Genomic DNA, 22,773 nt, shown 5'->3' with positions numbered 1-22,773 from the left:
TAACAGAAGCAGAAGCTATTAAGAAGAGGTGGCAAGAATACACAGAAGAACTGGACAAGAAAGATCTTCATGACCCGGATAATCACGATGGTGTGATCACTCATCTAGAGCCAGACATCCTGGAATGTGAAGTCAAGTGGGCCTTAGAAAGCATCGCTATGAACAAAGCTAGTGGAGGAGATGGCATTCCAATTGAGCTATTTCAAATCCTGAAAGATGATGCTGTGAAAGTGCTGCACTCAATATGCCAGCAAATTTGGAAAACTCAGCAGTGGCCACAGGACTGGAAAAGGTCAGTGTTCATTCCAATCCCAAAGAAAGGCAATGCCAAAGAATGCTCCAAATACCACACAATTGCACTCATCTCACATGCTAGTAAAGTGATGCTCAAAATTCTCCAAGCCAGGATTCAGCAATATTTGAACCGTGAACTTCCTGATGTTCAAGCTGGTTTTAGAAAAGGCAGAGGAACCAGAGATCAAATTGCCAACATCTGCTGGATCATGGAAAAAGCAAGAGAGTTCCAGAAAAACATCTATTTCTGCTTTATTGACTATGCCAAAGCCTTTGACTGAGTGGATCACAATAAACTGGGGAAAATTGTGAAAGAGATGGGAATACCAGACGACCTGATATTTCAAGTGAGAGCCTTGAAAGTCAGAAGGGGAGACTCAATGTGCTATTGATTTGCAATTCAGCTGCTCTTCACCTGGGCAACTAAGGCCTGCTCCAAGGAAAACAGCAGCAAAGATTTAACTGCAGTTTCTGATTTTCCCAGGCGGTGGAGGGGAAGCTTAGTTATATGGAAATATGCAAGTGATATGTAAATATTTTCGGGGGAGGGGGGAAGGAAACGCAAACCAAAATGTCAACATTCATTTTCATTCATTCATTCACCAAGTATTATTTATTTCGTGCCAGGACCTGCGCTAGAAGAAAAAAAGTGAGAACTAGCTGACAGCCTAGCAGAAAGACAAACAGGGAGCAAAACTAATGCTTTTCATTTTCTTTCTATTCTTCTCTGGTCTTCCACAACGTGAATAGATAAAAGTTTCCTATGCAAAAGAAAATACTGAATACTCTTCCTGGTAAAAGATTAGCGGTCCCTCAGAAGGTAGAGTCAGAAGACAGAGCCAACTCCCGAAGGCCTGCTCAGTTCCCAGGGTTTCCACGAAACGAAAGATGCTGGGGTCTCATATCCCACTGTGCATCTCAGACACCGGGGGAAGAGGCTCCGCGACTGACTCAAGCTAGTGTTTCTCCTGCGGACCTGCGAACAGACTGCTGGATGGGCGGCCAGCTAAAGACACAGTCATAGCCATCTTGAGGGAACCCGCTAAACCAGAGAGATCGGACTTTGAAAACAGGTTCAAGTCCCACAAGCCTGTGCTGCCGGAAACGGAAAGTCTTGGGCGAGCTGGCGATTGGACGCAGAGCCGGAAGCCGGAAACTATAGTGACGCCCGCGATGGCCGAAGCAGTGGGTGTTGCAGCGGAGTCCCTGGCTGGCTGCGGGGCGCGGGCAGCGCGGACGGTGCTAGATCAAGTGGTGCTGCCGGGCGAAGAGCTGCTGCTGCCAGATCAGGAGGACGGAGAAGGCTCAGGAGGTGCAGGGGAGCGACCGCTGCGCCTAAACGCCGCAGCGCGCTCCCGGGGACGCGTGGTGTGCGGCCCAGGCTTGCGGCGCTGCGGCGACCGACTGCTGGTCACCAAGTGCGGCCGGCTCCGTCACAAGGAACCCGGCAGTGGCAGCGGTGGTGGCGTTTACTGGGTGGACTCGCAGCAGAAGCGGGTAAGCTGAGACTCCGGAGGGGTTGTCCAGCTGGGAGAAGGCTGAGGATACTCTTCGGAAGCACGAAAGGGACCCTGGAGCCTTCCTCTGATAAGGCTAGCGAAGAGCCACTGGAGTCTTGTGCTTGCTTCTACAACTCCTTTAGAGGGACCGTGAACAACTGGAACGTGGGCCTAGATGGGCGACCAGGCGAGAAAAGACCCTGGGAATATAAGGGCACATAAGAGGATAAAGACTGAGACGTGGTCATTGTCTTCAAAACCTTATAGGTCAGGGAGCAGCAGACTTGCCTTTCGGCGTTCCAAAGAATCAAGTTCAATGAGTGGATATCACAGGGGAGGTGTTTCTCTTAGAATAAATAAGAAATTTCACATAGGAAGAAATAACAGAATGACCTTGCTTGGTTGTGAGGACCCCTGTATCACTGCTGCTGCTAAGTGGCTTCAGTCGTGTCCGACTCTGTGCGACCCCAAAGACGGCAGCCCACCAGGCTCCTCCGTCCCTGGGATTCTCCAGGCAAGAATACTGGAGTGGGTTGCCATTTCCTTCTCCAATGCATGAAAGTGAAAGTGAAGTCGCTCAGTCGTGTCCGACTCCTAGGGATCCCATGGACTGCAGGCTACCAGGTTCCTCCGTCCATGGGATTTTCCAGGCAAGAGTACTGGAGTGGGTTGCTATTGCCTTCTCCCCCTGTATCACTGGACTCTTGCAAACCAACTCTAGGGAGTTTCTGATAAGAATTCAGAAGAGATAAGATGATACAGACTTAAATGAACACTGTTAGAAGCTGGAAATCTGAGAGTTTATCATGTGATTGGTTTTCTTTTAGGGAGAGTGACATATCAGGTTTGTTGTAAGGTTTGTATTGATTTGTAAACATGGATTTTAAAATATTTTCTAAATATTTAAATGACAAACATAACAACCGCTGAGGACTTGTTGAAGATGTCTTAAAAATGATTGTCATGTATGGTGGTTCTCTTATTTTTTGTAGTATGTCCCGGTGAAAGGCGACCATGTGATTGGCATAGTGACAGCTAAGTCTGGAGACATATTCAAGGTTGATGTTGGAGGGAGTGAGCCAGCTTCCCTGTCTTACTTGGCATTTGAAGGTGCCACTAAAAGAAACAGACCTAATGTGCAGGTAACGACAGGACCTTTGGTTTCACAAGTAGCAAATATCCATTTCCTAAACAGTCATATCCAGAAGACTACCGGAACTGTCTTATTTTCCTAGTGCTATTGGGTGATCTTGGAGCATCTTTGTAATCACTCCAGGCTTCAAGAGTTCTTTCAGATGCTCCACCTCTGGGACCAAAGCCACATACTTAAGTTTACATTTGTTATGTTGGGGGATATTTTCATCTCTGCTGAAAGGTTATATCTGTTATTTGTTATATCCATATACACTGGACAAGAAGTAAGCCAGAGGCTTAGGGAGGAAGGAACAGTGGTGGAAATTGCTGTATCACTCATCCATCTTTTCTGGATGTGGGTCCTGGGACTTGTATCTCACAGCTTCGGTTACATCACTGTTTCCCAACAATCCCATTTTGCAAGAGGAGCAGTCTTGCTACTTCAAGTTTCAACTTGGGCTTTTCAGGTAGCATGGCCACGCTTCCTGTCCATCCAAGCCAGAAATTTGGAGGTTTCTTTGCCTTTTCTCACTCATCCCTCATGTTGAGTCTCTCTGATTTGCCACATGTGCACCCCTTTATCTCCACTTTGCAAGTTCAGGCCTTGGCTGTCTCTTGACTGGACGTAAGTCAGTGACCTCCTTAGTAACATCCTGCCTGTACACTTCTGCCCCTTCATCCAGGCTTTTAAGAGCTGACAGCCTCTCATACCCCTTTCTGCAAAAGAAAAAGTTCTTCAAAGCCTACATGTTACTATTTCCAGAGTTCTTCTCTCATCCATAATTATATCTCCATGTGGCCCTGCCTGAATTACACTGAACTATTTAAGAGCACCACTGAATTCATACTCTATGCTCCTGTACCTTTGTTTATGCTGTTCCCTCTGTCTGGATTGCTTTATCCTCTTCTCAACCTGTGGAACATATTCTGGTCTTTCAAGACCCAGGCTGAGCCCCACTAACGCTCTGTAAAAACATCCCTAATTTTCAGTCATTTTTCTTACTGGATTCAGCTGTGAATGAAGTTTGTTTACATATATATCTCCACTGCCCGCTGAAAGTAAATGCTCTAAAAGGCAGAGAATGTTCTTTCTAGTTCCTTGAGTCACCAGCAGTTGTTGGTACTTAATGAAACAAGTTTACTCTTCATTTCCATAGTTGTTGTCATTTTGAAGTTAAACTTTTGAGGCTTTTAAAGTAATTATTGTATGGAGAACAGTCAGTCAATTACCAATATTCTGTTTTGCTTTGAATAATTTGCATGCCAGGGGTTGTTTCTTCTGTAATCCCCTAAAGCAGTGCTGTGCAATAAAACTTTGTGGTGATGCTAGTGTTTTACATGCACTGAGTATTATGGGAGCCACTAAGTCACACATAGCTATTGAGCATTTCAAATATGGCTAATGCAACTGAAAAATTGCATTTTAAGTACATCGTTTTAATAAAATGTAAGTTTAAACAGCTACATGTGAGTAGTGGCTAGTGTACTTGACAGTGTAACCCCAGTGGGTACCCTCTGGCTTTGCTGAGGCTCCCAGTCTGAGGATTTTCTGCAAAGGGAAGGGTGAGGGTACAGGCTTTAATTTGCCTTCTTTTAGGACGCAGCTCCAGCGGGACTGTGAGAATCCTGGAGTGTAGTCTGTCATTTAGCCACAGAATTGCAGGTGACTGGTGTTGATGGCTATTGAAAACAGCCAATAGCAGCACCTGTAGCATAGTTCACTGAGAGGAAATGATGTTTTTTAATTATCATTGTAGGTCGGAGATCTCATCTATGGCCAATTTGTGGTTGCTAATAAAGATATGGAACCAGAGATGGTCTGTATTGACAGCTGTGGACGAGCCAATGGAATGGGTGTGATTGGACAGGATGGTCTGCTTTTTAAAGTCACTTTGGGCTTAATTAGAAAGTAAGTCTGATGCTTTCCAGCTTGCCTGTTGTCTTTTATATTATACCTTCTTAGAAAGCTGACTAATCTTTGGCTGTAACAATGGCTGTATCTCCTCAAAGTTAAAAATTAGTATCCATTTTAGCACAGTTGTAAACTCTTGGATTTAGCCTCATCCTCTCTGTGAATACACAAAATTCAGACATATTTGTCATAGTTTCTGTATTGATATGGAATCTGGACTTCTCTGCTGGTACGTCAGTTGTTCCTTATATATACTCAGACCAAATGTGAAAACTGGCCTTCCCCCTTCTAAGTTACTTGAATACAGATGCAATTTATTATTGTACAAAATCATCATATTTCTCTTATAATGGGAGCCAAATTAAGCTAGAGTGATGTGACCCTCAGACTTAGGCAGACATTCACAAAAGGCTCCTGCTTTACTGTCCTTTTAATAGTTCCCAGAGGCAGATTCTCTTTGTTAGGTTTAGATCTTTACCTACCCAAAGCTATGCCCCATTAAAGGGCTTTACTCCTTAAGCTGAGGTTCACAGCTATCTTGCATATCTCTCTTTGCTACTTATTTTGCAGATTTGCAGAATTAGTTCAAGACATTTAAAGAAGCATGTTATTAACCAAGCAACATTTTGTAGTTTGAAAGAGTCAACACTCTTCTCCAAGGATTGATTTAATACCAAAGAATAATTTACATGGTCAGGAAAACAAGGTTAAAGTGTTCTTTCAGTACCAGAGACAATAAAAAAGCTACAGTTCTAAAGTCTAGAATTAAGGTGCTCTGACAGTGTGAAAGAAGAACTTTATATATTTTTTGTAAAGTTGATGGCATAGGGAGTTTGGTTTCTTTGTAGAGGATAGCCCACCATTGTGACCTCTGGTATACCTGTAAGTTATAAAGCTTCTTGGAAGAAAAAGGGGAGCAGATATTTTCATGTGCCTTGTTGTTTTGCAATGATGTTGGTGGAGCTCTGAGTAACTGTGGAGAACTGCCCAGAAAAGGAGTCCCCTGAAGTAGTCAAGGCACACCCGGCCACATAATAAAGTTGTGTTTTCTTTCCCTTCCTCACCAGGCTGTTAGCTCCAGACTGCGAAATCCTACAAGAAGTGGGAAAACTCTACCCCTTGGAGATAGTATTTGGAATGAATGGAAGAATATGGGTTAAGGCAAAAACCATTCAGCAGACTCTGATTTTGGCAAACATTTTAGAAGCTTGTGAACACATGACAGCAGATCAAAGAAAACAAATCTTCTCCAGACTGGCAGAGAGCTGAAGACCTATGTGGGCTTTTTTATGGCTCAGCTGAACCGAGAGACTGGGTTTCCTGGGAAAAAGGCTTCTCAGGTGAATTCCCCATTAAATCTTCAGGAGACAAGATGTGAATGTACATATTGTCTATTACAGTCCTAAATAAAATGCTTTTATAAAAAAGTTACTGGTTGCCACCCAAATTCTTATGGGTGAGAAAAATCATGAAGCCATGATGTAGTTTTCTGTTTTTTACAATAAAGTTTACTCACAGTTACTGTTATGGTTTATTTGATGTTAACTTTTCCTTTGCTAGAGTGTAGCTTCTGTAAGTGAAAGTGAGCATTAAGATAAAATTATTTTCTGATAGTAAAATATGTTCACCAAAGAAAATACAGAATACATTAAAAAAATATAAAGCAAACAAAAACCACCTGTAATTCCACTATTTAGTGGGTGAGTATGTAGCAGCTAACTGATTGGTTCCAAGTATTTTGCATGGATTAATTCACTTAGTAACTGCAAAGACATTTAACTTTCTAGTTGAAGAAACTGAGGCATGGATTAACTTGGACTACATTCTCAACTACTATATGTGAATGTATGTTTTTCAAATTGGAACTATAGGATTATACTCTATATACCACTTTATTGAATTTTTAATAGCAATCACAAAATATATTACATGTTGTTTGAAGTGGACAAAGTATATAATAGTTGTATAATATTTCATTTTCATGTTACAGCATATTTTAGATATGTGTAGTTTTTTATTGTTCTATAGATGACACTATGATGAAGGTCTCTGATTCCAAGTCTAGCCAGATCTTACTTTGTTAAAATCATTTCTGGGAAGCCAAACAAAAAACTACCTGTGGGTTTTGAAAAAAAACAGTAGAGGTTTGTGATGGAGTCAGAGGAAATTTGCATTTTAAGCAAAGCCTTGAAAGGTGAAAATGAAGCCTGCCAGATGATCCAGGTCAGTGGTTCTGTTAAGAGACCTCCCTGAGAATATATCAATATATGGTAAGAGTTACAGACCCCTGAAGCCTATCCATAGGTTTTGGATGACAGAGATTATAGAACACATTCAGTAAGCTGATAAAGACCAAGGATTATAGCACACATTCAGTAAGCTGATAAAGACCAAGGTATTACATATTCCTAAAGATGTTTCCTGAAGACTGGGCCATTTGTAAGTAGTAAAAAGACACTGATAAAATTTATCAAGTGATCACAGCTCTTGAGGAACTTAAATTGTGAAGGAGAGGGGACAGAGCAGAAAAGTAACCTTTTGGTTCTTCTAAAATATAGAATACATTCTGAACTTGCTAGCAGCTAAATTAACAAGTTTTTACTAACCCAAACTGGCTAGAGTAACTGAAGCAACTCTACCTGACTAGGACATGAAAAAAAGAGATCACTGAGATTTAGGTTACCTAACATACTTGTGTCAGATACAATGTATTTTCTGTCTCTTCAAGTCAGACTTACAATACTGTGTGCTTTTCAATTTGACCTGTTAATCACAAGTATATATGAAGAATCTAGTTGGTACAAAGCTCATAAGGATACAAAGATACTGCCACAAATTGTTACAAGGCTACTATTAGGAAGAGAGAAACACTCATTGCCCATACTCAGAATAGGGGAGACAAAGTAGGAGCCACAGATGGAACAAAATGCTATGGGGGCTTAAAGCAGGGCTGTTAGGACAGGCTGACCCTGCAAAGTCTGTATAGCATATTACTGAGCTGGGGAAAATCAGCATGTTTGAGATGGCCAGACAAAGTCATGCAACTTTATGATGCCTGTGCAGTGAAAATTTAACTCTTGATAGAACAGATAGAACAATTCTTACTTGATTATTTAAGCTACTCTTACGAGTAGCTATTTCACAAATAGATGTACAGAAGATGAATTAACACATCCAAAGCCATGTAGTCGTAGGGCTAATTCATTGTTAGGTAAATTTTCTAGTTAGTCAACATATATCTGGGCACTTCCTGTGAGACAGGCACTATGGGAGATACAAAAGAGCATAAAATGTGGTTCCTCTTCATCCAAATGAAGAGCCAAGATGTCAAGTAAAGGCAAATGAGTACCACCACCATTCTCTGCTCTGCTCTTTGGTCAAGACAACTCCAGCAACGTCACCTCCTGCAGCTGCCTCCTTAGGCTCTCCATCATTCCACTGAGTTCTGAAGAACATAGCCTTTTCTGGAAGAAACTCCTTTCTTCAATGCTTCAGGCCAGTTTTGAGTCTCAAAGTAAGTAGACAGGATATCAAACACTGTTGGAAGGGTAAACAGAAAACAGAGGGACCACACAGAGGAAAAAAGAGAATTAGTATATAACTAACAAGGAAAAAAGTGTTCTGGAATATTTCAATCAACAAATCTACTCCACCAAATATGGTACCACATACGTCTCCTGGGGAGACAGGCAAAGACAAAGGCCCTGCTTGCCTACAAGGATCTCAGCCTACACTGAGAGATACAGGCCTGTGAATGGACAATGCAGCAGAGAGGAACACAGTACAACGGGAACACAACAGAGGGGCCTGACATGGCCTGGAAGGGGAAGGGAGCAGCCAAGATGCCTGTGAACGGAATCAGGAAGGACAAACAGGAATTCACTGTTCAGTGACAGGCTGAAGGCATGGCATACTAGGACAAAGGAACAATTTCAACCATCTTTAACACAGGTGGGAATCAGGAAGGAAATGCAAAATGCCTTTGAGAGGTCAGGATACATGTCACAAAGTGCATACAATAAAGTCCAAGCACATTAGTCACAGGGGAGGCTGCTTCAAGGGCCATTTATACTTAAACACAATGTAAAGAAGCAGTAGCATAACTAACATATATTAAGCATGCGCCATGTGAGCAGTACCTTGATTGATGGTCAGTATCTCTGAATGATAGTTCTTCCCATTCTGGCATTTGACCATATATTCCTGGATTGGCAAGCGAGCAGTCTTAACAGAGTGTTCTTGGGCCTTCTGAAATGTCACCTTCTGTAAATCACAAACATTTTTCTTATAAAAATAATACATGAAGTTATTGTCAGTGTAATATGCAGCAGAGCAAATTGTGAGAATTCTCATTTACCATTTACATCTGTAATCATAAGTGTATTAAAAAAATAGGGAGAAACTGCAGATAATGAGTATTTATTTCTGGCAAGTAAGAAATGGCTTATGCAGCAATAACTCACTTATTTGGAAGCCATCTATCTGCTAGCTTCTACTTGCTGCTACTTATCAATACAACCAAGAAGGAAGGAAGTAAAAAGAGGCATATCTGCAGTTACAATATGCATCCAAAAATCCAAGCAGTCTAATCAACCAGAGAACACTGCTGGCCTGAACTCAGTAAGATCCAATTCGGGATATCTGGAGTTCTGAAGGAGTTTACAGTCTAGTTTATATTCGCTGAACATTTAAAGATAAAATGATTCCCCTTGAATAAATGTTGTTCTTAGCATATTTCTGTGAAGGAGGAAATGGCAACCCACCCTAGTATTCTTGCATAGAGAATCCTGTGGATGGAGGACCCTGGTGGGCGCTGTCCACAGGGTTGCAGAGTCAGACACAACTGAAGCGACTTAGCATGCAAGCATGCATTAGAAAAGTAAATGGCAACCCACTCTAGTATTCTTGCCTGGAGAATCCCAGGGACAGAGGAGCCTAGTAGGCTGCTGTCTATGGGGTCACACAGAGTCAGACATGACTGAAGCGACTTGGCATTAGCAGCAGTGAAGAAGCCAAACTCTTAAGTCGCAACCAAAAAGTTCCATACCTTCAACAAATCTTTATGCCAGTTATTTTTCAGTTTAGATGTTGGTGGAAAATAAAGAGGACAGTGTGTTACATGTGTGCATCTATATATTACACACTGCTCACTGGCCCTCTAGAACTGTCTGCTTCAAAAAGGGGCTGTCACTCTGCTGTGGGAGACTGCATTTGGCTGTTATGTCTTTTTAATCTAAAATAGCCCCCATGGCCGTATCAGTTTTCATTACACTGACTTCTTTGAAAGTCTGGTCTGGCTGTCTTACAGAATGTCTCACATCCTAGGTCTGTTGATTAAATTCAGTTTAAACATTTTCTAGTAAGAATACATCACAGGTGAGATTCCATCGTAAGGAGGTACATGTCACCAGTGGTGATTCTGTTTGATCATTTGTTAAGATGATGAACTCCAGATCACTCCATTGTAAAGGTACACTTTTGCCTTTCTCATCTGTGGGCTGGTACTTTGAGACCACATGAATAGTTAGTTCCCTTACAACCTTTCTTTCAGTCAATTCCCTGAATCAACGATTACACTGGGAGTGACAAAAGGATGACTTTTCAATTCTATTATTCGTTTCTCATTTATTAGCTGACATTCTTTACAGCCCTCCCCTACCCTTACCTCCTGCCCGTATTTTAAGACTATCACTATGGAGTCATGGAACACTGACTTTTTCTTAGAATAAATGCAATACAGTTAAATATCATTTGTGTTAAATATGTGTATGTATCTCACATACATATGAAATAATATACTCTCATATATGAAAAAATATATTAATTTAATATGCCCATAAACCCATAAACACATACTTGTGTGGTTACAGAATATATCAAGAGATACACAAGAAAACCATGGCTGCCTCACACTGCAGACATGGGTGACAAAGATGACAGACTTATTTTTCACTGTGCTCCTTTTTATACATTTTAACCATTATATCATTATTTATATCTACAGAATATCCTAATTATTAAGCATAAAAAATTATCTCAACAAATATTTGTATAATAGAAGTGTGTTTCAAAACTCCAATTGTTCTCATAAAATTCAAATTCAACAAAAGAAACCTGGACAACTCTACTGTGGTTGAGATTATGGGTAAGACATCTGTCAACAGGGAAGATGACCTAAGAAGGAACAAACTACTCTTTCAACAAAGAACAAATAGCTGGTAATAATGTTGAAAGCCTCCCTGGTAGGAACTTCCCTGGCAGTCCAGTGGTTAAGACTCCTGGCTCCCAATGCAGGGGGCCTGGGTGTGAGCCCTGGTCAGGGCACTAGATCTCACATGCCACAACTAAAGATCTCATGTGCCACAATTAAGATCTGGTACAGCCAACCACTTTAAAACAAGCTCCTTGGTCAAGATCAGAGTAATCCCTACAGAACTGAAGACAAGAAGAGAAGAAAGGAATTCAATAACGGCTATTTATGTAATTACCAAATATTCCCCACTCTAGTCCCTGACTGGATTCTGTCAGGTATCAGGATTGTTAACATTGGTGAGGAGAAGAGAGGGAACTTGGCAAGTAGGAGGGCCAACCTAGACAGAGTAGGCTCTTTCTTCCTACTCCTTCTGGATTCTTACGCCTTTTGGATGAGATTGCGACAGGGCAGGTACCTCTAAAAGAAAGCTTCACTTTTCAAAATGCAGTTGTCAGGCCTAAAATGTACACTTACCTTCTGAATGCTTTCATCCACAAGTCCACCAAGGATGTAAACTTTGTTTAGATCAACATTTTCAAGAGCTAATGAAAAAACAAAGGCCATTTAGGATCAATGTTTTATAATTTCTAAATCCAAAGACTGTAAAAGGAAAGAATTATTAATGATAAAAAGTAGAAATTTAATGAAATAGGAAATGAAAAAAGAGTAGATTTGCTAACTCCCTGGAAAGTTCAATTAAATAGATAAACCACTGGCATATCTAATCAGATAGGCAGACTCAAATCACCATTAGGGTTCAGAAAGGAGGCAAAATTTCAGAGAAATGTAAAATAATTAGAAGACAACTAGTGAGATCAACTTAATAAAACTGAAAATTATGTGAAACAGATAATTTTCAGGGAAAAAATATTTATCTAACATTGATCCAAAAAGAGTCAATGCAAGGAGGTGACCAGGAAAACTCAGGAGGATTACCAAGTAGTTCACAAGGTCCAGCTGAGGATGGAGACCCTAAATCTGTGCAGCTATGTACACATGGCAGGACAAATACAAAGCGTCCAGTGAGGTCTCTATCCGTAAGAGGCGTGCAATTAATGTTCGTTCCTTTTTTACCTTGGATACACCATGGGTGGCTTTAACAAATTCCAACACCAGGAATAATGAAATAAAGGGCTAGAAACAATGAATGCATCAAGAACATACCATGTTCTGAGTCAGGAGTCAGGTACACAAGGGTTTCCAGAGGAAATAAACTAAAGCAGTCTTCTTCTGTTCTGTCTAGCTGAAAAATGTAAACAATCCAATGTACTGTTAACTAGGTTAAGACACAGCCCACACTGCAGCACCCAGTTACTTACGGGGCATGTAATGGTTTCTATCAGGCCTGGCTCCAGGTACATCAAGGGGATACATATCTGACAACCTGTTCTCAGAAAGGGCTCAGTTGGGGAGCAGAAGTTAAAGGCACAGACATCCAACCTTACAAAATGAGACAGAAAGTGGTAATGAGGCCCTAACAGACACACAGGGAGCATGCCCTGGGACTACAGAGGGAGAAGGACACCACCAGGAACGACCTCGTAGTGAAGGGAATGCTGGGACTGGGTTTCTGAAAAGAGGTGAGACTGACACGCATACAAAAGGAAAAGGTATTCAAACTGGAGGGAATTATCTAAGAAAAGCATGAAGACAGGAAACCAAGAGGAGTGAACTGCATGGGCCTTAGAGTGGATCTGTTTGGCTCATATACAGGAATCACAAAACATGTACAGAGAAATAAAGTTGGGAATGGCTGCATTATAGGAGGGATATGAAGGTAACAGCACCATGACTGACTGTGCAGCAATGCAAACGGCACTTTTCACACCTGGGGCCTCTGAGGACCTCCCTGGGAAAGGCCACACTACTCAGTCTCAGCTACACGATGCGAACACACAAGGGCACTTTTAGGGTCACTTCTTAGGCAATGATCTGGATTCCTGCCTGTATACCAATGCCTACATTTAAGAGATCCTAAGGAGAGTACTGAAAGTAACTTAATACTCCCTAAAACTCACCTTAAATCCATATTACTTCCATAAGGATTCTCTCTTCCCCTCAAAACTCATGTTTCCAAATTTTGCACTTTAAGAACAAGGAGTCATGGCATTTCCCTAAAACATTCCTGGAATGCACAGTCTAGTATAAAATACACTAGATACAAAATACAGCCCTAGATACTGGTAATACTAGTTTTCCAATGCAGTGGGAAGGATGAAAATTTTTAAATGTAAGAACTGATGAGAGGTTCTAAACTTTTAAGACTGTAATAGTGAAAATATATAAATTATATAAAATTTTTTTACATCAAAATATGAATAAGTTAAAAAAAACTTACTATTATCCCCTCCAACCTACTTTTCAAATGACAATTCAAATAATATGCAAAATAAGGCTTACCAGATAACTGGAAAATCCATCATTCATCCTCAAACACTCTTCATACAGGGGGCTGTCTGTGGTGAACCCAGTGAGGTAGATCCAAAATGGCCTGTCAGCTTTCTTATTGGAACCATACAACCTTCGGATCTGTCCAGCCAGTCTACTTAATTCCTTCAAAGAAGTAAGGATAACTTAGGGTAGTAACATGCCCACTCTTCCCAAATTCATTATCAACAAATGGTTGCTGAGTAAGTTCACTGAATGCGACTCTGGGAAAGCTCATGAAATACAATGGCCCCTTTTACTCCACAAGTGAGTACATGTATGTATGGCATCATACCTTATAGATGAAAGTTAAGGTAGTGATACCAGCCCAGAAATAGTCAGTTAATGAAAAAACTAAGACCTCTCCCTCCTTCTGGACTGGCTAATACATACATGTATATACATACATGCATGTATATACATATATATATATATTTCTTTTAGCTTTTTAAAAAACTTCTATTAAAGTATAGCTGATGACCCAATGTTGTATTAAGTTTCAGGTATACAGCAAAGTGAATCATTTATACATAAATCCACTCTTTTTTAGCCTCTTTTCCCATATAGGCCATTACAAGGTATTGAGTAGAGTTCCCTATGCTATACAGTAGGTCCTTGCTGCTGCTGCTGCTGCTGCTGCTGCTAAGTCGCTTCAGTCATGTCCGACTCTGTGCGACCCCACAGACGGCAGCCCACCAGGCTCCCCTGTCCCTGGGATTCTCCAGGCAAGAACACGGGAGTGGGTTGCCATTTCCTTCTCCAACGCATGAAAGTGAAAAGTGAAAGTGAAGTCGCTCAGTCGTGTCCGACTCTTAGTGACCCCTGGACTGTAGCCTACCAGGCTCCTCCATCCATGGGATTTTCCAGGCAAGAGTACTGGAGTGGGGTGCCATTGCCTTCTCTGACAGTAGGTCCTTATTAGTTATCTATTTTATACATAGTAGTGTGTATATGTCAATTCCAATCTCCCAATTTATCCTTGCCCCTCCCTTTACCCCATAGTAACCATAAGTTTGTTTTCTATATTTGTAACTCTATTTCTCTTTTAGCTTTTATCAAAAAGCTTACCATGTGATATTTACTATTTATTAAAAAGAGGTTAGATTACTGTATAGGCATTTTTATACTCCATCAGGTAAACTTGGCACAATCTCCCTAACTCCAGGAAATGTCATAGGTTTGGAGTTTTTAACTTTCCATCCTGATTCAAGAGATACAACCCTTATAGAAAGGTAATTTCACAATCTGGCCTGACTTGGTTCAGTACAGGAAAAAATAAAAACATACACAAAAAAACCTTAGGCTTTGATTTAATCTGATACCTCAATGAATACAAACAGAAAATTCTTGGTTGACCTTTTCTGTGGGCTATAGTTAGAGGTTTCCTGGAAGAATCTCAGATCCTAATTTCTCTGAAAAACATGCAGACACTACCACGTACAACAGGGACGATGGGAAACAAAGATGTGTTTTACGGTATAAGGCCCAAAATCAGGGTCCAACATTGTGTGCCACTTTGTTATCTGGTGAAAATGAGAGGGCTTTGAAGGGCTGAGCTGCAAGTGCCTCTCCAAATTCTGCTCCCACTGATAAGGTGCGAAAGCTAAACAATTCTTTTTTATCAAAGGGATTCCTCTGATATAGGGTTCCTGCTTATCCCTGAATGCATGCATGTGTGCTAAGTCGCTTCTGTCATGTCTGATTAGTTGAGACCCCATGGACTGTGTTGCAGGCTCCTCTGTCCATGGGATTCTCCAGGCAAGAAAACTGGAGTGGGTTGCCATGCCCTCTTCCAGGGCATCTTAATGGGTTTCAATGCTCCTGCCAGCCCACAGCATTATTCCAACAAACCAATCAATCTTCCTGCAGAAACCTATAAAGTCTGCCCCCTATGACCCCTGGCTATTTATTCTGTTCCTGAACGCAATCCCATGTGGCCCGAATGGTGTGCGGTGTCATGCTCCTTGCCGGATGAGTACATTTGACCAATAAACTGTATCAATCTATCTGTCTGGTGTGGAGTATTGTGTGTTGAGCCAGCCCCAGAATCCTAGGGTGAAAAGCCATCCTTCACCAACAGGGCTTTACAAAACACCTACAGTGTAGAAAGACCTCCCACCAGGTAATCTCCCCACAACATGCAACCAGGCAAACATTCCTCTCCCTAGCAGAAAGCTAAAGATTTCTCTGGAGAATTACACCTGAAAGGCTCCTTCTAGACTTGGGATACCATGAACACAGTGGCAAATGTGTTGGGTTTAAAACAGAATATAAGGTAAAAAATTTTAAACTAAACCAGAGGATGTCTGTTCTCTTCTTATTTACAATAGCCATCTTGGAACTGAGTAGCCATGTGTAACAAACTAACCACATTTGCTGGATTGCTAGAGAATCCTAGAAACTGGAGCCGGTCATGCTCTTTGGAAAAGCTGCTCCCACCTCAACCTCTCTCATGTGAGCAGACATTCGGAGTTCAGTGGATGCTTTACCTTCTTAGACATGTGGTTAGTCATACTCAAATCGATACAGAGTCTTGGGCCTGAGTGCTTGGCTTCCAAAAGTCTTTCCTTGATTAGGGATCTCAGAAAACGTTTGCTGTGCTGGGGGTAGAAGCCTAGGGTAAGAAATACCAGAAAGGAATAAAAGTGGAAAAGCAGAAAAATATTATTCAGCAAGAACTAAATCTCCCCAGCCAACTGAGTATTTTTTTCATAAAAAGAGAAACTGGAAGCTCATACAAGGTATTCATTCGTTAGGCAGTGTAGGTGTAGCAGAACAGTGAAGTCAGTGCTTGGAACACACTACTGGATCTAAGTCAGAGTTCAGTGTGTTCATTTATTACCTATATGATCTTGGGTGTGTTATTTAACTGCTTTGAGCTTCAATCTCTTTGCCGAGAAAATGAGGATAATAAAAGTCCTTACCCCTTACGGTAAACCAGAAAAAATTCTTAGCAATGAACCTAGCACATAGTCCTGAATAAACATTAGCTGTTGTTAGTATCATTCCTTCTACTTCCGAGCTTATAAACACATACATGCCCTAGACTGCTTATATCTGAAAGTGAAAGTGAAGTCGCTCAGTTGTGTCCGAATCTTTGCGACCCCGTGGACTGTAGCCCACCCAGCCCCTCCGCCCACGGGATACTCCAGGCAAAAATACTGGAGTGGGTTGCCATTTCCTTCTCCAGGGGATCTTCCCAACTCAGGGATTGAACCCAGGTTTCCCGCACTGCAGGCAGACGCTTTAACCTCTGAGCCACAGGCAGTCTCAAATTTTGCTTTCTTTGATACTCTGATTCCCAACAAAATAGAACAATAGGTCATATCTCCCACATGTTTTTATTTAAAAACAATATCCCTACTCTTCCAGGAACAAGCAGATACCAGTTTGCTAAGAAATAAATATACTAATAATTACACTAACAATCGAATTTGCTGTTACCTGAATTTTCTACACGGTTGGCTTTTCGTCTTTCTTTTTCTTGTTTTCTTTTACTCTTCTTTGCCGCAACTATCTTTTCCCAGTGTCTCTGCTTTCTTTGGACATTTTTCTTATGTTATCCAGAAAACAAAATTGTTTGAGAACTTCATAAGCACCAAAAAGGAAAATGAATATTAGAAATAGTTACTTATTTATTTTTCAAATTTAGATATAGGGTTAGGAGAGAAAAGCAGTGTTAGTCTTAAAAACAAAAATGGACTAGATTGTGTTTAGAGAAAGCAGAACCCCAGAAAAGAGAAGTGGCATGCCCAAGGTCACGGTAAATTTATTAGGAACAGGGTTGAGATTTCCTGACCTTTCTGAGGTATACAAAGATTCCTCTTGAACTTAATTTACTTTTTCTATGATCCAAATAAAATTAAACCTTAAACCAGGTAACATGAAACTCATCCCTTAGAATACACCTAACTCATTCCCAATCTTCTCGTTACCAGGCTCCATCCTTGAAATAGGGGCCTCTGGGACATTCCATCATCTCAAAGCCTGTGACCAGGCAATTCGTTCCACTCACCGAGCACCAAGCCACACTGCCTGTGGGCAGGGTCTCTTGCCCCCAATGCTCACACCCCACATCAATCTGTAGAAGCTGGAAGCTCTCAGAGATGCCATCTTCACCTGGGTCGTCTAGGGTGATCTCGAGCTCCTGCAGCACCCGTGACTCTGTGTTCTGAGCACTCCCTTCCAATTTCCAGTCCATGCGCTTAGTCCTCTGTCCTCGTCACCCAGATTGGAAAAAGGAACTATTATACTTGCAGAAATATTTCCCTATATCCAAATGACAAATAGTGTTAAAGTGTGTAAAATACAAACAGAGAAAAGCATGTGTGTCTTCTAGAGAAATATGTAAGCACAGAAACCTTTTAGTAGTAAGGAAGCCAAATTTGCTCTTTAGAAGATAGGCATGAACCCTGACACCTCCAAGCAATAATTATTCACTGCTGCAGTGACATCAGTTCATTTATTGTGTTCTTTGGAATGCATGCATGAGTTGAGGGTGAGACAGAGATGGTAAAACCTACCTATCCCATTACGTTTCCATTTATTTTCAAAACCATTCTTTTAGCAAATATTTACTAAGCACCTATGCTATGCAAAGTCCTGTACTAGAAACATCCTGGAAGGTTTAGAGCCGGCCAAAAATGATGGTAAAGAGCAGCCCAAATCCCACCAACCAAGGATTCTAAGCTGCTGGTGATGTATCAGAATTCACTTTTCAAATCTACATATTCCCTCCTCTGACTTATATATTACTGCAGCAGAAAGCCATAGTCATAGAGGAAATGGGTAATATCCATCAGAAGAGCAGAGGTAGAAAAACATGAAGAATCATTGTTACAGCACACGTAACTAGTGTAATAACTTCAAAGCGGTGTTCAAAATCCCTGAGGAAGATATGTAAAAGAAGTGTTCTAGTCTACAGCCAAGTGGCAGACTAAGAATGGTATAACCTTTGCTCATGGCTATTCCTCTGAGTCCAGTGTGCTACCAACATAACAGGAAACATGTATCTTTGAAAAAGTAAATCTCTGTAATGATCCATTGAAATTAAAATGGAGTAAGAGTTCAGGCAGACAAAAATGGAATTGGGTGGCCACTGAAGATCTGGTCTCAGGCAAGTCTCTGCACCACTGAGAACTTGAACTTTCTTTGAACTATACCAGACCCCCAAGGACACTATCAGTCATATTCAGAATAACACCAGCCAGCTGCAACCCTACAGTCTCAAGATCTCCTTTCAGAACTATGCAACCATTTCAGACCTTAACCAATCCTTACTAATAAGCACCCTTATTTCTTGCCAGCTCCAATTATAATTCATGATAAGTAACTCATGTAACTAACTGTAACCTTGCAGTTTTTACCTTTATATGGTTTTCCCATTTTGTTGTCTGGTGGAACACACTTCAAATGCTTCCTGAATTTATGTCTCCCATGCTACACTCCTCAATTTGGCTAGAATAAAACTCTCTTCTATTCCTGTTATAGATTGCTTATTGATTATTTTCTTGAACACTTACAACGGCCTACACTGATTGTTCATGATCATCTATTGTTGTCTGAACTATCTGGTCTACTTGCTGTTGCTGTTTCTTAAATATACCAAGGATATAGCACCTTAGGGTCTTTGCACTTGCTGTTTTTCCTACCTCAATCCTCTTCCCCTGGATAATTATACGACTACTACCTTCCTCACTACATTCCAATCTTCCCTATCCACCATGGCACACATCTTACTTATGTTTTGGTCTGAACGTCCCCACTCCTGTAAGTGTTATGTTTGTATTGTTCATTATATCCTCTATGCCTGGAAACACGCGTCGTACGTAACAGACGCTCAATAAAGAATTGCTGAATTCATAAATCCTCCACTCCACCCCATCTCTGAGTTGACGGAGGCCTCAGAATTTTTCAAACCCATATTTCACCTGATGAATATATCTCTGGGCGCTAAGTAATGCACCAGCCTCTGTACTCTTCTCTTAGCTTTTCATTCTAGGTTTTAGCTACCAAAGCCGGCTCCTCCTCCGGCATCTTCAGCATTAGAACACCCTGACCCCAAGCTCCAGAGTACCCCGACAGAGGTCCCGTATGGCCCATAGGCTGCGAAAGCGACGGGAAAGGAACAGCATCAAGAGTCTGGGGCCACACAAGTGCAGGGCGAACGCCTGCTTCCCAGGCTTCTGCCACACGGTCAAACGAGGCGGCAATCGGAGGCGGGACCCTCATCCCGATCCCTCCCGACAACAAATATCCCACGTACCTGAACCAGTCTCCTCCCGCGGCGGAAGCGGCACTCACCAAGTCCCGCCTCCAACCCCACTTCCGGTTCCCTCTCCGAGTAGCATTCTGGGAGCTGTTGTTTTCAGCTCCCAGAATGCTACTCGGGGTGCGGCGAAGGCTTGGGCTTAGGCTACCAAGCGCTCGGTGGTAGTAAGGAGCTGCGTCCTGCTACAAGGTTCCTGCGCCTCGCTGAGCCTCGATTTCCTTGCCTGTTCGCTGGGGATACAATCCCAACAGCTTGCCGACCGCCTAGCGCTGCTGCAGATGACCAGGCGCTTTGATGGCTGTTAAGGTCTGAACACGACGAAACTGGACTGAAACCAGACGTGAACCTCCCCTCATCTGGCATTCTGGGGAGGGACCTTGCCTTCCCTTGGGCTCTCTTCGCTCCCCCATAACCAGCAGAGCCCTCGGGATGACACAGTTCCCCTCACCACAATCTGGTCATCCAGGATAACAGATATCCTGGCTTGGGCAAATCACAAATGAATCTAGCCTCTGGCCACTCTCCCTCCTTCATCTCATCTCACAAATCCACGGGGAAAATGACTCTCGAAGACCGAAAATGTCTTGTCCAAGCGTTGGCCTGATAAAAACTATCAGCCACTCTTATTCCTTCAGCCTTAGATGTCTCATCCTTTTGAGAGACCCTGCCCTGAATGAGCCTGAAATATCTACTATCCAAGAAACCACAGCTTTGTTGGATTTGTTCTTGGCCCCACAGTTTTTCTCTTTTCTTTCCACAACTTCTCCAGCACCTCCCACTCCCAGTCCATGCCTTAATCCATCTTTTATCTGCCAGTGGAACAACTTGTAAAATACTGAAACCAAACATGATTTCCTCCCCCAGAAGGCTTTTTTCTGAAACCCAGCTCTAAAGTCTCTTCTTTGCTCAGAAGTTGGCCTTGGCTTTGTACTCAGCAGCACTTGAAAATTGGCTAAAATGGTCTTCAGTGGCTCCCACCACACCTACCAACCCATGCACCTTGCACTCAGCTGTACCGAACACCTTTCCTGTGAGCTGGTGACCACTTTCCTACAGAAAAGAGCACCTAGCTGGTGTCATTGCCCACCCTGCTCCACCCCCATCCATTTACCAGATGATTATGGGTGTCCCTTACTCCCTCTCAGTGGTTTCCCTTTGTACTTGAAGGTAAAATCTAATCTTCCTAAGACCTTGCACAGTTTGGTTCCTGGATACCCCTCCAACTTTATCTTTCACTCTTCTTCCAGCTTGCTGTGTTCCAATCACACCCATCTTCTTGAAATGATTAAAACACACCAAACGTTTCAATGATTTGAACAGTACTTTGCAAGTACTGTTCCCTTTTCTCTCACTTTTTAAATGCCTGGCTCCTTCTTACACTTTTGGTTTCAGCTTAAACCTTCCCTCCTCAGAGAGGCCTTTACTGATCCCCACTAGGGAAGATAGGCTCATCCCAGCCCCATCTTGACACTCTTCATTTTCTTTATTTCACCTTCACCTCTCAGAAGTCTTTTTTTCTGTCTTCCCTGATAACATCTATCATGTAAATGATTATATTCCCAGTGGCACTGCACAGTAAATATTTGTCAACAGGATAAACAAATGAGTGATTTTTCACCTTTCCTGAGAATAACTTACCTTCCTATCTGCTAAACCCAGGACCTGACACACAGTATCTACTGAACAAATACTTCTTGACATACTGGTTCTAATTAATGCTGCTTCCTACAGGAAGCCTTCCCTGATCACCAGGATTCAAGACCTGATTGTATTGAAGTCCTGAGCTCCTTCCCTAAGCTTGTGAATACATGGATTGTGTTCATATAAATTAGTCATGTAGCTCTTCATAGATGTCTCCTTGTTAAAGTATTCAAGTCCTGTTTAACATCATAACAATTTTTATTATTTCAGTGTCCTGTTGTTCCTACCTTTCATGATCATGAAACCACTTCAAATCTGTTCTCAAGAGCCTTATTTAAATTTTGTTCAAAGTATTCTGTGAAAAGAAACAGCCCTCTAAGAAAAAAAACCTTGTCCTGGCACAAGTACTGATTAACTGGTTACTAGTTAACAAGTAACTGATAACAGGTGATGGGAAGATCTCCTCTCTTCTCCCCAAATACTGCTTTCCTTCTGATCGGCAAGAGCTTGGGTATGTCACTTAACACCCCCACCTTCGCTCTGCTTTTGCTGGGTGAAGGAGAGGAATTAGGGAGCCTCAAAGGAGAGGACGCACTTAGCTCGCAAATAATCAGGAGCCCCACAGGGGTTTGAATAAACTTTGATAGCCCAAAGTCAGTGTCTAAATTATCTTTGGCCTGGACAGAGAAGTCGGGGGGAAAGGCATCCCAAGGGTATCTAGAAATCAGTTTTCCTGGAAACAAAATGCAGGAAAGGATTTCAGATGGGGAGAAGCAACCATAAACTTTGGGGATGATTACTAACTTTTATTGACCATTTACTAGTTTCTACCATGCAAAGCAGGCACTGTTAATATCTCCAATATTCAGAATAGAAAACCAAAGCACAGACAAGTTAGGTAGCCATATCCAATCAAAGTCCCACCAAGATTAATAGGGATTAACTGGCTCAACTGGAATTAGTGAGAAAGGTACTGGATATATTTATTTTGCTCTAATATTAGTCTTTAAAAGGCAAATCTAGTTCAGGATTTTAATATTTGCCTTTTTAGCTATTTAAAATGGATAGAAGTGACCTAAGTGAAGTGAAAGTCACTCAGTCGTGTCTGACTCTTTGCAACCCTATGGGCCATACAGTCCATGGAATTCTCCAGGCCATAATGGAGTAGATAGCTTTTTCCTTCCCCAGGGGATCTTCCCAACCCAGGGATCAAATCCAGGTCTCCTGCATTGCAGGCAGATTCTTTACCAGCTGCGCCACAAGGGAAGCCCAAGAATACTGGAGTGGATAGCCTGTCCCTTTTCCAGCAGATCTTCCTGATCCAGGCATTGCAGGCTGATTC

At 41.8% G+C, this 22,773-nt stretch overlaps 2 protein-coding genes across 2 annotated transcripts; one reads left to right on the top strand and one right to left on the bottom strand.

Moving 5' to 3' along the window:
• Positions 1-1,467: 1,467 nt before the first annotated feature.
• Positions 1,468-6,335, top strand: EXOSC3 (exosome component 3). Its single transcript, XM_068973852.1, has 4 exons — positions 1,468-1,791; positions 2,786-2,935; positions 4,685-4,836; positions 5,907-6,335. Exons 1-4 carry the CDS (start codon positions 1,468-1,470, stop codon positions 6,106-6,108), a joined length of 828 nt encoding a protein of 275 aa, XP_068829953.1. The 3' UTR covers positions 6,109-6,335.
• TRMT10B (tRNA methyltransferase 10B) lies at positions 5,614-17,784 on the bottom strand. Its single transcript, XM_068973851.1, has 8 exons — positions 17,535-17,784; positions 16,964-17,072; positions 16,009-16,133; positions 13,493-13,645; positions 12,257-12,335; positions 11,567-11,634; positions 8,979-9,102; positions 5,614-8,376 (listed from the first exon to the last, which is right to left on the bottom strand). Exons 1-8 carry the CDS (start codon positions 17,718-17,720, stop codon positions 8,270-8,272), a joined length of 951 nt encoding a protein of 316 aa, XP_068829952.1. The 5' UTR covers positions 17,721-17,784; the 3' UTR covers positions 5,614-8,269.
• Between the last annotated feature and the right edge of the window lie 4,989 nt (positions 17,785-22,773).

The sequence above is a fragment of the Capricornis sumatraensis genome, chromosome 6 (assembly GCF_032405125.1).
Source record: "Capricornis sumatraensis isolate serow.1 chromosome 6, serow.2, whole genome shotgun sequence".
NCBI lineage: Eukaryota > Metazoa > Chordata > Mammalia > Artiodactyla > Bovidae > Capricornis > Capricornis sumatraensis.
This window is presented reverse-complemented; position numbering and strand designations above follow the sequence as displayed.